General features: G+C 48.4%; 1 protein-coding gene across 3 annotated transcripts in view; it reads left to right on the top strand.

The window, feature by feature from the left end:
* Nucleotides 1-9,855, top strand: part of TET3 (tet methylcytosine dioxygenase 3) — a 104,145-nt gene extending 94,290 nt beyond the window's left edge. For all 3 annotated transcript variants that reach the window (XM_058550912.1, XM_058550911.1, XM_058550913.1), the window contains 2 exons: nucleotides 980-1,316; nucleotides 2,045-9,855. In XM_058550912.1, the coding sequence (XP_058406895.1) occupies nucleotides 980-1,316; nucleotides 2,045-3,837 (2,130 nt within the window). In that variant the 3' untranslated portion in view covers nucleotides 3,838-9,855. The remainder of the gene's footprint in view (nucleotides 1-979; nucleotides 1,317-2,044) is intronic.
* The last annotated feature ends 6,403 nt before the right edge of the window (nucleotides 9,856-16,258 follow it).

The raw sequence follows: 16,258 nt of genomic DNA, 5'->3' as shown, positions 1-16,258 counted from the left end.
TAATGGCAAAATTATCGGCAAAAGTCTAGGAAAATTGATACTCATGTTCTGCCAATATGAGTAAAAAACTGATGGTAATCATTTTGGGGGACAGTTTGGCAATATGTGTCAGTTCTGCTTCATAGTGTTTATTCTAAGGAATTCAGTGTCTTCGAAAATTTAGCTAAAAGGATAAAAGTATTGTTTATGACAGGGAACAATTGGAAACAAGTTTAAATGGTAATGAGGGATTAGTTAAATTAATGCATTGTTACAGTAGAATATTATGTAGCTCTTAAATCACGTTGGAGAATATTTAATGCATAAGAAAATATACTATGTTAAGAAAAAGTGAAGTCCGTATAAAGCTGTATGCATAATATGATCCTATTTAATTACCAAAAAGTGAATGTGTGTATGTGTATATGACCAAAGTGTTTACAGTGATTATTTCTGGGTGGTGGGCTTATGGAAATAATTTTTATTTCCTTTTTGCTGGCCTAAATTTTCTACTACCAACACACATAGTTTTTAATAAAAAATATTTTCAGCAACAGGAGGCCAAGTGTTGAGGGCAAGGAGGATGGTGGTGGGAGGCCTGAGGCCCCGCCTGTTGTGTAATACAATGGCACTAATGCTCTGCTGGAGGGCTGAGCATGTCTCCCAGTCCTCACCTGGCCCCTTTCCAGCCGTGTGACCCTGGGCCAGTCATCTCGTCCCCTCTCAGCCCTATTAGGATCACATGACACAATGTGAATGGATGTGCTTTGAAAACTGCAGAGCAGACTCTAAATGTTGGTGATTCTGTTAACTCTACAAACCAAGACAACTATGTTTCTTGGGCACCCTAGGAAGGAATAGGAAGCATTAGGGCCGAGCCAGTGGCTAGTGTCAGGGCTATGTGGGGAAGGGGGAGGTCACATATGCAAGGCGCTCAGCCCATCCCTCCCAGCGCTGGGCTCCCCCAACCCCGTGTGCCCCCTCTCTCTGCTTGGGGCAGGTCTGCACCCTGACCAAGGAAGACAATCGCTGCGTGGGCAAGATCCCTGAGGACGAGCAGCTGCATGTGCTCCCCCTGTACAAGATGGCCAACACGGACGAGTTTGGCAGTGAGGAGAACCAGAATGCCAAGGTGGGCAGCGGGGCCATCCAGGTGCTCACCGCCTTCCCCCGCGAGGTCCGGCGCCTGCCTGAGCCTGCCAAATCCTGCCGCCAGCGGCAGCTGGAAGCCAGGAAGGCGGCGGCCGAGAAGAAGAGGATTCAGAAGGAGAAGCTGAGCACTCCTGAGAAGCTCAAGCAGGAGGCCCTGGAGCTGGCTGGCATCTCCACTGACCCAGGTGTGTGGGATGAGGCTGCCCACCAGCGGTGGCATTGGTACTGTTGGGTGGGGGACCCTGGACAGCTCTCTCACTGCCCCTCTTCCTCCTTGAGATAGAACTCCAGACAGTAAAGTCCTGGGGCCTCTCGCAGCCGTCTGCACCATCCTGTTATCTTAATTTTGTCTGTGCGGTATCCGCAGCAGCCCCAGGACACCAAACCTGATGGGGGCACCTGCAGAGCCAAATGCAAGGAAGTCTTCCTACCTTCCCAAAGAGGAGCTGGGTTTCTCCTCTAGCTTGCCCACCCCCCTCTCTCAGAGTCGACGGAGAGTACCACGACTTCAGTCACGGGCTGCAGTGGGGGCGGCAGGGTTTATGGGCGTGGGACAGCTCTCATTTCTCCTGCCCCTTGTCCCTGCAGTGGGACAGTGATCCCTGACTAGGGGAGGTGGCCAGCATGAGGGGAGGTGCTTCAGTGAGGACTGGTGGAGCTCACCAGGTTAGGGAGCAAGAAGGGTGACCCAGAGGGGCTGTGGGTTCAGCAAGCTGCTTCTCCCAGGGCTGCAGTGGGGCTGGGCCCGGGCCGAGCAGCGCTTGGAGCAAGTCCAGCCTCGCTTGCCTTGCTTGTCTCACAGAGGAAACATCTTAGGGAAAGAGGGAGGTCCATCCCCAGTCCTCCTGCCCAGGGCCTTTGCCAGCTGTGGTTCTCTCTGCTCCTTCTCTGTCTTGCATTTTGTTCTCCCCAGGCCTGTCTCTGAAGGGTGGATTATCCCAGCAAAGCCTGAAACCCTCTCTCAAGGTGGAGCCGCAGAACCACTTCAGCTCCTTCAAGTACAGCGGCAATTCAGTGGTGGAGAGCTACTCGGTGCTGGGCAACTGCCGGCCCTCCGACCCGTACAGCATGAACAGCGTGTACTCCTACCACTCCTACTATGCACAGCCCAGCCTGCCCTCCGTCAACGGCTTCCACTCCAAGTACGCGCTTCCATCGTTCAGCTACTACAGCTTTCCATCCAGCAACCCCGTCTTCCCCTCGCAGTTCCTTGGTCCCGGTGCCTGGGGGCACAGTGGCAGCAATGGCAGTTTCGAGAAGAAGCCAGACCTCCACGCTCTGCACAACAGCCTGAGCCCAGCCTACGGCGGTGCTGAGTTTGCCGAGCTGCCTGGCCAGGCTGTTCCCACAGACACCCACCACCCCACTCCTCACCACCAGCAGCCTGCTTATCCAGGCCCCAAGGAGTATCTGCTTCCCAAGGCCCACCCGATCCACCCAGTGTCCAGGGACCCTTCTCCCTTTGCACAGAGCTCCAACTGCTACAACAGATCCATCAAGCAAGAGCCAGTAGACCCACTGGTCCAGGCTGAATCTGTATCCAGAGACCCTGGTAAGATAGGCAAGGCGCCTTTGCCAGAGGCATCTCAAAATGGGGGACCCAATCACCTATGGGGACAGTACTCAGGAGGCCCAAGCATGTCCCCCAAGAGGACTAACAGTGTGGGTGGCAACTGGGGTGTGTTCCCTCCTGGGGAGAGCCCTGCCATCATCCCCGATAAGCTCGGTTCTTTTGGGGCTGGCTGCCTGACCTCCTCCCACTTCCCGGATGGCCAGTGGGGTCTGTTCTCCAGCGAGGGGCAGCAGCCAGCCCCCCAGCCTGGAGGACGGCTGCGAGACAAACCGTGGAGCCCCTGCAAGTTTGGAAACAGCACTGCGGCCTTGGCGGGGCCCGGCCTGACTGAGAAGCCGTGGGGAGTAGGCGCAGGGGATTTCAGCTCTGCCCTGAAAGGCGGTCCTGGGTTCCAAGATAAGTTGTGGAGCCCCCTGAAAGGGGAAGAGGGAAGGATTCCAACCCCGGGGGTGAGCCAGCTGGACAAAGCCTGGCAGTCCTTTGGCATGCCCCTGGGCTCCAGCGAGAAGCTGTTTGGGGCCCTGAAGTCCGAGGAGAAGCTGTGGGATCCCTTCAGCCTGGAGGACGGGACGGCTGAGGAGCCCCCCAACAAGGGGGTGGTGAAGGAGGAGAAGGGCGGCCAGGGCGGGGGCGGCGCGGAGGAGGAGGAGGAAGAGCTGTGGTCGGACAGTGAACACAACTTCCTGGACGAGAACATCGGCGGCGTGGCCGTGGCCCCTGCCCACGGCTCCATCCTCATCGAGTGTGCCCGGCGAGAGCTGCACGCCACCACCCCCCTCAAGAAGCCCAACCGCTGCCACCCCACCCGCATCTCGCTGGTCTTCTACCAGCACAAGAACCTCAACCAGCCCAATCACGGGCTGGCCCTCTGGGAGGCCAAGATGAAGCAGCTGGCGGAGAGGGCGCGGGCGCGGCAGGAGGAGGCCGCCCGGCTGGGCCTGGGCCAGCAGGAGGCCAAGCTCTATGGGAAGAAGCGCAAATGGGGGGGTGCCATGGTCGCCGAGCCCCAGCATAAGGAGAAGAAGGGGATTGTTCCCACCCGGCAGGCGCTGGCCGTGCCCACAGACTCAGCGGTCACCGTGTCCTCCTACGCCTACACGAAGGTCACTGGCCCCTACAGCCGCTGGATCTAGGTGCCGGGGTGCCAGGGAGCCAGCGTACCTCAGCGTCGGGCCTGGCCCGAGCTGCCTCTGTGGTGCTTTTGCCCTCACACCTGGGGGCGGGTTGGGGGTGCAGAAGTCTTTTTATCTATATATACATATATAGATGTGCATATATATGTATTTATGGTCCAAACCTCAGAACTGACCCGCCTCTCCCTTCCCCCCACTTCCCCAGCACTTTGAAGAAGAAACTACGGCTGTCGGGTGATTTTTTTCGTGATATTTATATCTCCACGTTTTTGTTTTTTTTTTTTTCCCTTGTTTGGGGGGCTTTTATTTTCTCTTGTTTTTAAAACTATCCTTGTATATCACGATAATGGAAAGAAAGTTTATAGTGTCCTTTCACAAAGGAGTAGTTTTAAATTCCATTTAAAATGTGTATTTATTGGATTTTTTAAAAGCAACAGTAGTAACGGTAAAGGATGGGCAGGAAAGGCCAGAAGCGCTCATTCCTGCCCAGTCTTGCTGGGCCCAGCGAGCCTGGCCCTCTAGGGAGCTGACGAGGTTCTCAGCCGTCTGCCCCTCATGAGCCAAGTGCAGACTGTAGCCACCCAGTCCCCCACTCCTGGCAGATATGCCTTCCCTTCAGGGAAGGGAGCCCTCAGGACAGCTTCTGTCCTCTCCAAGGATGGGAGAATCGGTAGAAAAACATCTGGAGTCCCTTTTCCAGTTACCGGCTTGGAGTCGGGGAGGGAGGGGCAGGTGCACCCCAGGCCAGGCACCTGAGATGCTGGCGGAGGTTCCCCAGAAACCAGGTTGGAAGTAGACAGCTTCAAGCTTGCTAGTCTCCACACTGAATCCTCTCTGTCCGTTATTTATCAAGTCACAGGATGTCATGGTTCCCTAGGCAGCACCTCATGATGGAGCTGGAGTTGAGAGGCTCTTAGGAGCCTTTTGCACCGAGTTGACAAGTCAATGAATACTGGGCTGAAGGAATTTGTCTTAGTGGCAGTTTTTAAGAAAATGCCCCAAAGTCTATGCTGATACTGAAAAAGGGCTACTGTATCTTTAAAAACAAGAAGTTGAACCCAAGCTGTGAAATGCCAGCGTTGCTCCTCACGCTGTGCAGAGCCTGGTGCTGTAGTATTGTGCTGGGGCTCCCTTGACTCGGGCGGGCCCGTCCTGGTCCTGCAGGAGCTCAGCACACCAGTGTAACAGCAGTTAACGCATCTCTCCTTATTCCTGGGTTTCCACGTTGGACAATGGTGCATGCTTCACCGGAGCCCGCCCCCTCTATGCTATCGTTCGGGGAGTGGGCCTACACTCAACAATTTTAAAATGCAAGAGTCAAACGTTTTCAGCGGGTAGCTATGATTTTCCTCCCAAATTGGTGCCATTTCTCTATTTCATCATTTTCTCCTTTCCTTCCTCCCCTCTCCACCCACTTTAACACCCCCGTTCTAAAATTCTGGTGCATTCGTTTAGTTCTTTGAAATGAGAATGTGGTGCTTCATTTTCGCGACACTGTTGAGAGAGGTTAGGCCTGACAGGTGGGAGCAACATTCGTCGACAGCAAGTCAGACTTCTTGGAGTGTTTTGTCTTTCCTGTGGTATTAGCAGAAATTATATCCAGCTACCCATGTGGATGTGTGTGGTGAGTGAGAGGCTTCATCAGGACACACAGAGGGGAATGTGGCCACACAGTGAATGACAGCCAAGCCCTGAGGTGAACGTCAGATGGTTATTGAGCAGTTTTATTCAGATGTGGGTCTTGGTGAAATGAGTTTAACAATCAGATGACGATGCTAAAGGCAAGTTCCTGAGCTTCCGGGTGCCTTGTGTAAGAGCTGAGAGCCAACCCGCTGGGCGTGTACTGTCCCTGTTCCAGAGCACTGGCGGAGAGTCGCTGTAAGATGTCCTGAGCATTTATGTGGTCCGGTTTTAACTGTAAATAGTGAAAGATTTTTTTAAGCACTTTTGCCTAGATTTAAACAGCAACTTGAAAAAAAAAAAAGTATGTTTTAACATGTAATTGTGGGAGAAATTGTAAATAGTAGCTGAATATTTAACATGCTTTGTCTATCCTTCACTTTTACCATATTCTGTAAAGTTGCATTTATTTTACAGGACAAAAATGAAATATTATTGCTTTTGAAATAAATACCCAAGAGCTTATCAGGATTTAGAATTATTCAGAACTCAGATTTATAGGAAAACCTCTGACCTTCAGTTTGACAAGCTAAAGGAAGCAGAGTCTTTAATGAGCATGCTAATTTTCTAGTTTTGAGGAAAAGTTGGGTCCTTTAAATGCTATTTTGCTTATCGCATCAGTACTTTTATGCAGGTCTCATTTGACTCTGTGCTTAGGTAGATGCGGGGGTGCCTTGAAAACTTCATTTTAAATTATCTTAAGCAAGAAATACAATATTTTACGAAACATTTGGAGAATGTGACCGTCTGTGTGACCCGGGAAAGCCCCAGGTTGGCTGTTGGTTTGGAAGGTCCCGAGTGTAACCCAGGTGATTCTGATACTTGGCGTGTGTGAATCTTCCTGATGTCTGTTAAATATGCTCTTCCCCTCGTCACCCTTTGGTAGCAAAGCCATTAGATGAAAGGAGAGACCAGTACAAACTAAATTCATGTGATGTCTGTCCCCCCAGCCCAAACAGCCTTGGGTTCATCAATTTCTAGATTAGCAAACAGGCTGCTGAGAGGTGAGTCAAGAGGCAGTCTCCATTGGACGTTCCCATTCCCCTCAGAATGGTGTTCCAGAAGTTAGGTGGTGCTGTTGCCGTGCTCAAGCCCATGCTGATTTTCACACACTACATGTATAACCTACCTCAAATCTCAGTCATTAAAATTAGCATGCTTTAGACATATATTTAAAAAGTAACTATGCACAGCTCTTTATCCCCCCTTGCTGCTGAAGGTTTCTTAAAGAGAAAAATCAAATTTTTATTTTTTACTGGCACTATCATTTTTTAAGTCCTAAAGATGATTAACAGACATTTTTATCACGAGAAGAAAAATAAAGCCATTGCAACTAAAGAACCTAACAGCATGACCAAGATTTACTAGTAATGTAATAGCGACGGGAAACGACGGAGTCTTCCAGTCATCTCCTCAGTGTGCCCTGTCCACAGACGCCGTCCACGTGCAGTGCAGACCTTCGGTTTCTTTCTTCTGTTTTGTTTTCCCTGCCTTTTGGGTGCAAGGGAAGTGCTTGCAAAGTTCTGTGCTAAGAGATTTTTAAAATAAAAATCGCTTCGTGGCAGGTTCTCACAAAATAACTGGTGCTAGCTCAAGAAACCATTATCTAACCATCAGAAATCTTGACTAAAGGTGTTTCATGGATTTTGAGGTTTGTTGTTGTTGTTGTTTGGTGTGTTTTTTGGCAGGGCCTAAGTGTCCCACACACCAGCTCCGTGGGTACTGCTTTGCCTTCTCGCTGAGATGACAGTGGTGTGCATGGAAAGAGATCAAACCTTGCCCCCTCTTGGTCCTTCCACCAGCCTCTTTTGGAAACAGTATTTTGCAGAGCAAGGGATTTTCAAAGTGCTAAAGCAAGGAAAGAAGTAGCAGAGCTTAACTGCTTTGTACCAAACAGCAGTAGGTGTGCGAGGACGGTTGACAATGAGTAGATGGTAACCTGATTTCATTGAGAGAAGTCCAGCCAGACTTGGTGCAGTTGAACCACGGCCGGATCTCAAACCAAGGCCATGTTGGTGGGACGTTAAAATGATATCCCTGACGTGCCTCAACCAATCTCTTTCCTTTTGTTACTGAAGTGTGTTTTATGGACTAGGGAGCATTTTTATGAATTGAAATCGTCTAAATAAAATGGTGCTATGGTGTTTTAATGTGACTGTCCCTGATCCTGTCCTGCTGAGGTGCTATCAAGGTTCTGAAACCACAACCAACCAAAAACAAGGTGGGCTCCAGTCTCTCTTGGCTTCCCCCCCCCCCCTTTTGGTGCTGTCTCCTTAGACCTCTGTTTACCGTGCTATAACCTGCTCTGAGCAGTTTTGCTTTTGTCTTATTGTTCTTTCTTGGTGGCCAAACGCAGAAGGGCAAGTTGCAAAGGCAGCCAGCTCCCTTACCACGAACAGGAGCGGACCTGCCCAGCATGGCAGGTGCTCTGGGTTTGCGTGTGTCCTCTCAGGCCTCATGAGGAAGGAAGGGTGAAGGGCCGTGTTTTTGAAGAAGGGGAGTCGGGTGCTCCTGCCTCTTTGAACAGAGTGGGCATGTTCATAGCCAAGGACACACATTGTCCTCCTGCAGCTCAGGGGGCTAAGTAGACGTCTCTGAGGGTCCCAAAGGCACTTTGCATGCCAGCGTGGACCAGGCAGCCCTTCTTCCTCACCTGGCACTGGCCAGGGCCATGGTGGGCAGGGGGCTCATTCCTTTGCTCCTCACAGCCTTTGCCCTAGCGTTGCTTCTGCCTCTCCTTGGTAACCCCTCACGTTGAAACGAAAGGAAGGAGCTTTCTTTGCTCACTCGATGCCACTGAGGCTGCTTTTTAGTTGGTGCTATTCTACATTTCTTCTTGGGTCCACAAAAGTTGATGTTTGAAAAACTCAACAGGAAGCTCCATTTTGTGTCATCCACTGTCACAATAATTTTTTTAAATACCTCAAAAACAGGACATCGTGACAACTTGGGGAAAGTAGATTCCATGAGGGTCTGATACCTGCAGGTTGTCCATTTGATGACATACTGGACCTTGAAGAATCTGGGGTCATTTTATTTTGCGTTCTTCAGCAGTTAAAATGGCAGAATGCCGAAAGGAAGGAGCATGGTTGACTTTATTTCATTTTCTTTTTAAGTTTTGCTTTTGAATAAAATGTGAATTTCCTGTGCCCATCTCAATGAGCTTTTTCCGTCATTGTTGCTGTCATTTGCAATGACTCCCTCAAAACCTGGTCTCATCAGCCAGCTGCATGTACTGCAGTACATGGCCAACGTCCACATACCCTGGACCAAAAGGAACATTTTTTGAGGTGCGTGCCCCCAGCATAGGTTATACAGTCCCACACCCACGTGTGCACAGAGAGCTTTTCCACTGGGGAGGCCCTGGCTTGGCGCTCCCAGCCCTTCCTCCCGCAGAGCTGCCCACAAGAGCAAAGCAATAGGCTTCTCCCCTGAGCAGAGACTGCAGTACGGAGATGCCAGGTCTGAAGTTGCTTTTTGCCTAGGAATCAGCGAGTGATTTGGCCTACTTCTAGTTTGCTTCTATTCTGATATCAGGGATGCTTTTTGTAGTGGTATTGTGTGCTCTCGCTCCTCGTTTTGACTACCCGTCATTCAGGGATAACTCATCACTATTCACATGGGGATTTCAAAAATAATATTTGGCTCATTTGAACATCCAAATTTTCTTGGTTCCAGTACTTTTTTTTTTTCTTTTGAGGGGAAAAAGGAGGAGAAAAACAGGAGTGATGTCATTTCTTTTTCACGTATTCTGATTAAAACAAGAAACAAGGGCAGGTCATATTGTGGCATATGCATTAGACTTAATCTAGAACCCCTGTAGCTTTTTGATGTGTTTTATTTCTTCTCTCTTTGAATTCCTGTTTGGTTACTTGGCTTCCAATGGAGGTGAACTTAACAACCATACTTGAATATTCCGTCTTGACTTTGTAACTGTGGCTACTTGAAATGAAGTTTATCTGGGGTTGATGGATGAATGGTAGATTTTTGCAATGTCTCAAGGCAATAGGATGTGTATTATTAAACTGTAGATATTCTTAGTACAGTAAATTTATGCTGATAATTTTATTTTGTATAATTTTTACCTTTTTGTTAATATTCTTTCCTCCCACTTTATTGGTTTGCCTCCTGAGCTGCCCCTCCTTACCCCCCCATCTCCCCCAGTGTTTCAGTAAATTTAATTTAGGGTGCCTAGAAATTGCAAGTATGTATCCTCTTTTGATTTGTATTTTATTATAATTTACACAAACAACTGGGTTTGTGAACTGTATTACTCCTGGTATCTTTAAAATATTGTGGGTGTTTTAATAAATTTTATATTTATTTTTTGCACTCAGATTCAGTGTGGGTCCTTTTTTTCTCTCTCTTGAACCAGGCCCAGATCGTGGTATTTAAGTTTCCTTGAATCCCACCCTCCCACTGTAGGTTGTAGATGCACAAAAAAACCCTCACTAATAGCAGTGAAAGAACCTGTCCTTGGCCCCTTCCACCACCATGTGGAGTCACATTCAAGGGCTGTCAGCTGTTAAAGCTGGGTTAAAGGGGGAAATAGAGATGGCCTTTTCTCATTTATGTTTCTTTTTTTGTTTTTCTTCCCCTTTTATCTTTTTGTCCCCTTTTTTCATTCAATTTGGAGACTCCTCCCCTCCCTCCATTAAAATTGTTCACTTCCGTGTAATGTTCACTAAAGGATGGCTGAAGCCTGCTGCATTCTGACGGCCTGAGCACCACGTCTGGTAGGGAGGGCTGAACCTGGGGCCCTAGATTCCGCTGTCCTTGGAGAGGAGATTTCCCGTAAGGCCCCATGCCTGGGGCTACCTCTTTGAATTCAGATTGCCAGTTCTGGTGGTGGCCCATCTTGAAAAGGGAGCTATGGATTGAGGGAAGGAGAAGAGAGAAGGGTAAATGGGAGGGGAAACTGTCCCCTCCTTCTTGAGACATCTGACTGAAACTGTCAGCGTCTTTGAGAGACAACCAATCTGATAGTCCGCAAAGACTTCAGTTTCCTTCCTAGGTGATGCCAATATCCCGTGAGGTCGTGAGAGGAAGCTCCTCTCTGAGGGCATCTGGGAGAAATCTCCACAATCATAACAGGGGTGACAGGCTTGGAGAGGTTCATCTTCATTTTGTTTCACTTGCAAAGGAACCCTCTGGAACTGCCTGGGCACACATGGCTATCGGGAATCCTCATACACATTGCATGTTTTACAAAAGTGGGCTCACCCTGTGTCTGGTAACCTGCTTCTTTCTATGTGACATCTTTGAGTTGAAAGAGACCTACCTAGTCCTGTCCCCTTCCCCAGTTCCTGTCACATTGACCCCATTTCCAGGGCCCGAGGGGAGGGCTTCAGCAGGGGCTGACTCACTACTGGGTAACTATAATTATGCCTTCATCTCTTCTCATAGAAATTCCATGTTAAATAAAAATTAGAAGTTTTAAAAAAATTATCTGAAATCCCACTACAAGAGAACCACATATTGGTTGCAAACATTTTCTGAGTCTGTAAATATAACTAAATGTGTATGTATATTTTTTAATGGACTAATACCATAATACTATGTTCTAATCTTTTTTCACTTACTGTATCTTTAAATATCAGTGTACAGAACTGCATCTTTTTACAGAGTTGCCTAGTATTTCATTGTATGGCTGTAGAAGCATTTAATCATCCATATATTATTATCGAACTCTAAGATCCCAACTCATTGCAATTATGAATATCTGCCTCCATCTAAGTCCTGCCCACCGAATGTCTTTCTACTCTAAGAAGCATCCTGATTTATCCCGCTCAGCCGCACGACTATGTCCTTCATCCCCTGAACTTCCTGTGACATAGCTCCAGACCCCATCCTGCCCCCCACAGGCCCCAGTCAGTTCACACCTGGAGCATCATTCTTTATATGGGGATCTCTAGAAATGAACACTTTGTTCCCGATGGGGTCTGGCTGACCTAAGGCAAGCACAGAGACACCAAGGAGTCCCTCGATCTGGACACACCATCCTTATAAATGCACACCACAGTTTATTCACTTCTTAAGCAGCTGAGTCATGCTGAGGGCTGTGTGGCTCAGTGGAAAGAACATGGCTCCCTCCCCAATTATGTGATGTGAGATGAGCAATTTCATCTCCCTATGTCGTCTTTGTCTATAAAACAGTTTAATGATACCACATAAGGTTGACATAAGGATCAAAAAACTCTAGAAGCAAAAGTCCCAGACATTTGGGATATGGCAGGCAGTAGAAGCTATCATTATTACTCTTGGCACATACAAAGCTTTAGGTTACTGAAGAGTCCGAGATGAGTCGCAAACCACATAGTGCCCTCTTACGTGAACCACTGCCAAGGCAGGTCCCCAACTCCAGTCATTATGCAATTCATCTTGTGTTTTTAATTCTATACCCAGCACTTGAGGGTGAGCCATCTTAAGTGGACTGTTTAACCCATCACCCCTGCCGATGTTGAATCTCAGTGTTGTCAAATTGGTTTACCCTACTCTGCGACGCAAACTTGCTCAGCAACCTCATCACAGGTTCTTCTGTTGATGCTCTTGTGGATTTCTTAACCTTGGAGAGCAGCTAGTCATCTTTATGCCTCCCTTTGTACTCTGAGAATAGTAGGCACTCACCATCCCGTAAGAGGAAATAAATCCTTTAACACCCGCAGGGTGCAGCGGTTCAGCTCAAAATACACTCGACACATATAACCCAGAGCACATTCCCGTCAGAGCCACCAGGACACCACAGGAGACATGATCAAAGCTTCATTTAAATCTAGATCCTTCCAACTCCATCCCCACTCCGACTTCCGACAGCCTTGGCAGATGCCTGCTCTCCTCCTCTACCAGGAAGCCCAACCCCAGGCCCAATGAGCTTTCCCAATTTCCCTTCCCTAACTTACACTTCAAACATCTGCCCGTATTTTCATTTTTTTTCTTCACACTGATCCCTACTCCTCCGGGCTAATCCCCCACCCCCAAGTTTTGTCTTGTTTTGTACCCTTGGCTTCTCCTCTGGGACAGGCCTCATCAATTATCCTCTTCCTGTGGCTCCTCCTCCACCATGCTGTCACGTCCCCCCACCTGCCCTGCCCTGCCCCCATGCTCACCACCTTCTTCCTATCGCTGCCACATTTCTACAGGTGTAGACAACCTCCTGCTTCAACTTCCACACCCCTTACTCACCCATCTCCTTGTCTCCAGAAAGAGCTATCTCCTAGGCCAATGATTCTTTCCTCACTGACCTCCTGAAGCCTTGACTCTGTGGACCCTCCTGGAAACCCTCTATTTCTGGGCTGTACTACCAGTAGTATTTCATTGTCCCAGGACCCTGAAGCCCTTTGCCCCTCTCATGGCTCCTGTGTGCCTTTATGTCCTTTAAATACAGATGCCCCCAAGAGACTCGGCTCAGTCCTCACTATGGCCTATAGGATTTCCCTCAGAGGCCTTGTTCAGCCACCAGGCCTCAACCATGACCCCAAAGCTCATGATTTCCTAAACAGTGTCCAGCCCTGACCTCCCTCATGAGTTCGGGCTGCTGGATGGCTCTGGCTGGCTGTTTGGCAGGGCCAAAGCCTTAACACACCTATAACTGACTTCTCAACTCTCTGCCATATTTTCCTGTGGCTGTTGATGGCCCCATCATTCTCTTGGTCACATCCTGACAACCTTCCAAATCTAGATTTTACCCCCTCAGTGTCCTCAATCCTGTCCCTCCTTGCCACTGTTATTTGCAGCCCATACTGTGTAGTTGCACAGGCTGTGCTCTACACAAGTCTGGGGGGCACGATTCATATGGACTACCATGTGAGCTTTGATCATTGGCATAGACTCCTCCCCCCAAGGTTAGGGGATGCTGAAAGGGGACCACAGCAGGACCTTCTAAAGCCGAGGGCCCAGGGTAGAGGCCTCTCATACCTTGGTCTAAAAATGAGACTTTTCAAAAAGATTGAGTGCCTTGCCCAAGACCATCAAGCTAGGAAGTGGCAGAATCCAGACTCAAACCCACTTGTGTCTGACACCAAAGCCTGCCCTGTCCTAATATACTCCTGCTTCCTCTGCACTTAAGAGCCATGAACCCAAGGAATTCACATGGTTCTTGCTGGCACGAATCTACCCACTAGCAGAGCTTGAGGCATGGCTGGCAGCCTGGGGGTCTGCGGGCACAAGAGGCACAGGTTGCAACAAAGTGGCTCAGCGGGAAGACTTGTGCTCTTGAGAGCTTTTGCAACAGTATCCATATTTGAGAGGCTGCATCCTAGCCCCCATTGGATCCCTCTGCCCACCTCACCAAAGAGGATCTCCTTACCTAGATAACCTTCCTAAAAACCGAATCAGATGATACTATTTCCCTGTAATACTCCTCACTGCTCCCCATCTGATAGGGCTCTCACGATAAAGTACAACATCCTAATTTTGTCAGACGGCTCTGCAGGACCTGGCCCCAGCTCGCAGCTCTGGTACCACTGCAGGCCACTCGATGTCTTTGTCTGATTATCTTCTCAGTCCCCCCACCCCAAGTGGCTTCTCATGTATGAAGGGCTTTCCGGCTACTGCTGGTGCAAGTAATACCACCAAGAACTCACTCCTTTTAAAATCCATTAAAATATTTACATAAATTATAAAACGACTCCAAATTATCAATAAGAACAAAAAGATCAAGATTTTACTGAAGGAAGGATGAATAAACAGGAAGCCAAGTTATCTGAAACCAAAGAAAAACTTTTACTGTACAAAGAACAACAAACATTAAGACTTCAAAGACTAGCCGCGAGTCCTTGGCAAGGAATACAAGAGGTCAGACGGTGATGGCAGCCTGTTTTCAAAAAGATTTAAAAAAAATTTCACCGACTCAAGAAAAGCAAGATTAGTAGATAATAGGCCAAGTAGTATCTACGCTGAAAGCACAGTTGATGTGCAGGGGACAGAATAACCTGAGCAGATCGGGAAACAGCTATTTAACACAAAAGAATACACAAGAAGCTGTAAAGGCCATAAACGAGAATAGAGCACTAAAACGCCTCTTGACAATACTGGGAATTACCAGTAAAGGACACAGAACAAAGGGTTCTGAATCAGGAATCAAAGGTCTATGGGAAGAAAAATGTTCTGAATGAGGTCAGATGAGAACTGATACTTCCAAGGCATGGCAGGCTGGGGCTCATTCCATCAAGAAACAAGAGTCCTGGAAACTAACTTCCTCCTAATCAGCTGGGGAGGCATTTCTGCAAATAAATCTTGACTCTTCAGCCACGTTCTCATTTGCAACCCTGAGCAGAAGCTGCAGCCCCACGGCCCACGGGTCTCGGATCCACTCACGCCACAGCCAGCACCAAACACCTTGCTCTCAGAGATGCTGTGCTGGGTGCTGGGCACGTGCCACCAGGCCCAAGCATCCAAGCAGCTCAGAGCACGGGACCCTGCTGGAGACTAAAAGGTCGGGCTGCTTTTATTATCCCTATGCGCTGGCAATTCTAAACAATGTCATTGCTGAAGCAATAAATGAAGTAAATGTTATGGTATGAAAAAGGAAAAGTGAATTAACACTTTTTTGTTTTTGTTTTTAAATTAATAAACTTTGTTTTTAGAGCAGTTTTAAGTTTATAGAAAAATTGATTGATAAGCAGAGAGTTCCCGTGTACCTACCAAATCCTCCCCAATTTCCCCTATTACTAGCATCTCACATTAGTGTGGTAGTTTGTTATGACTGATGAGCCAACGTTGATACAAAATTATGAACTAAAGTCCACAGCTTACATTAGGGATCACTCTTTGTATTGTACAGTCTATGGGTTTTGACAAGTGTATAATGACATGTATCCACCATTATAGTGTCCTACAGAATAGTTTCACTGCCCTAAAAATCCTCTGCGCTCTGCCTATTCATCCCTTCCTCCTGTTTAGCCCGTGACAACCACTGATCTTTTTTCAGTCTCCGTAGTTTCGCCTTTTCCAGAATGTCGTATAGTTGGAATCACACAGTAGCCTTTTCACATTGGTTTTTTTCACTTAGTAATGTGCATTTAATGTTCCTCCATGTGTTTCCGTGGTTTGATCGCTCACTTCTTTCTGTCGCTGGAATTGACACTTTTTAATTGCATTAACCTGTGTTTTGAAAAAGGGAGGAAAGAGAGGAGTTTCTGTGGATGCCGAGGGAAGTGTTTCCTACAGACAGAGCTGCCGGCACCAAGCGTGATCTAAAGCTCGCCAAGCTGCCGGGACCCAGGTGAGGAGCCAGCAGGGCCTGTGCAGGGGCGGGGCGAGCCGCAAGTGGGGCGGGGCAGCGTGGGGCAGGAGGGGTAGTGGGCGGGGAAGAGGAGAGACCTGACAGGATTGTGTTTTGACAGCATCACTCTGGCTGCTGGGTCAGCGATGACAAGTGCTGCGGAGAAACAATAAGTCAGAGGGGCGGCCGGGAGTCCTGAAGCCGGGGTCTCCGTTTTTAGCGGGGTACAGACCCCTCCCTGAGAAGGCGACGATGTCCCTGTAAGTTGTAACAATTGCTGTGGTTCCTGTGTTAATACGTATCTTTCAGATTAGCACATTTTTGTGTGTGTGTGTGAGGAAGATCAGCCCTGAGCTAACATCCGTGCTAATCCTCCTCTTTTTGCTGAGGAAGACCAGCTCTGAGCTAACATCTATGGCCAATCCTCCCCCTTCTTTTTCCCCCAAAGCCCCAGCAGATAGCCGTATGTCATAGTTGCACATCCTTCTAGTTGCTGTATGTGGGACGCGGCCTCAGCAT

The sequence above is a fragment of the Diceros bicornis genome, chromosome 12 (genome assembly GCF_020826845.1).
Source record: "Diceros bicornis minor isolate mBicDic1 chromosome 12, mDicBic1.mat.cur, whole genome shotgun sequence".
NCBI classification, from domain to species: domain Eukaryota; kingdom Metazoa; phylum Chordata; class Mammalia; order Perissodactyla; family Rhinocerotidae; genus Diceros; species Diceros bicornis.
Note: the sequence above shows the minus strand (reverse complement) of the source record. Positions and strands in the feature narration are given on the sequence as shown.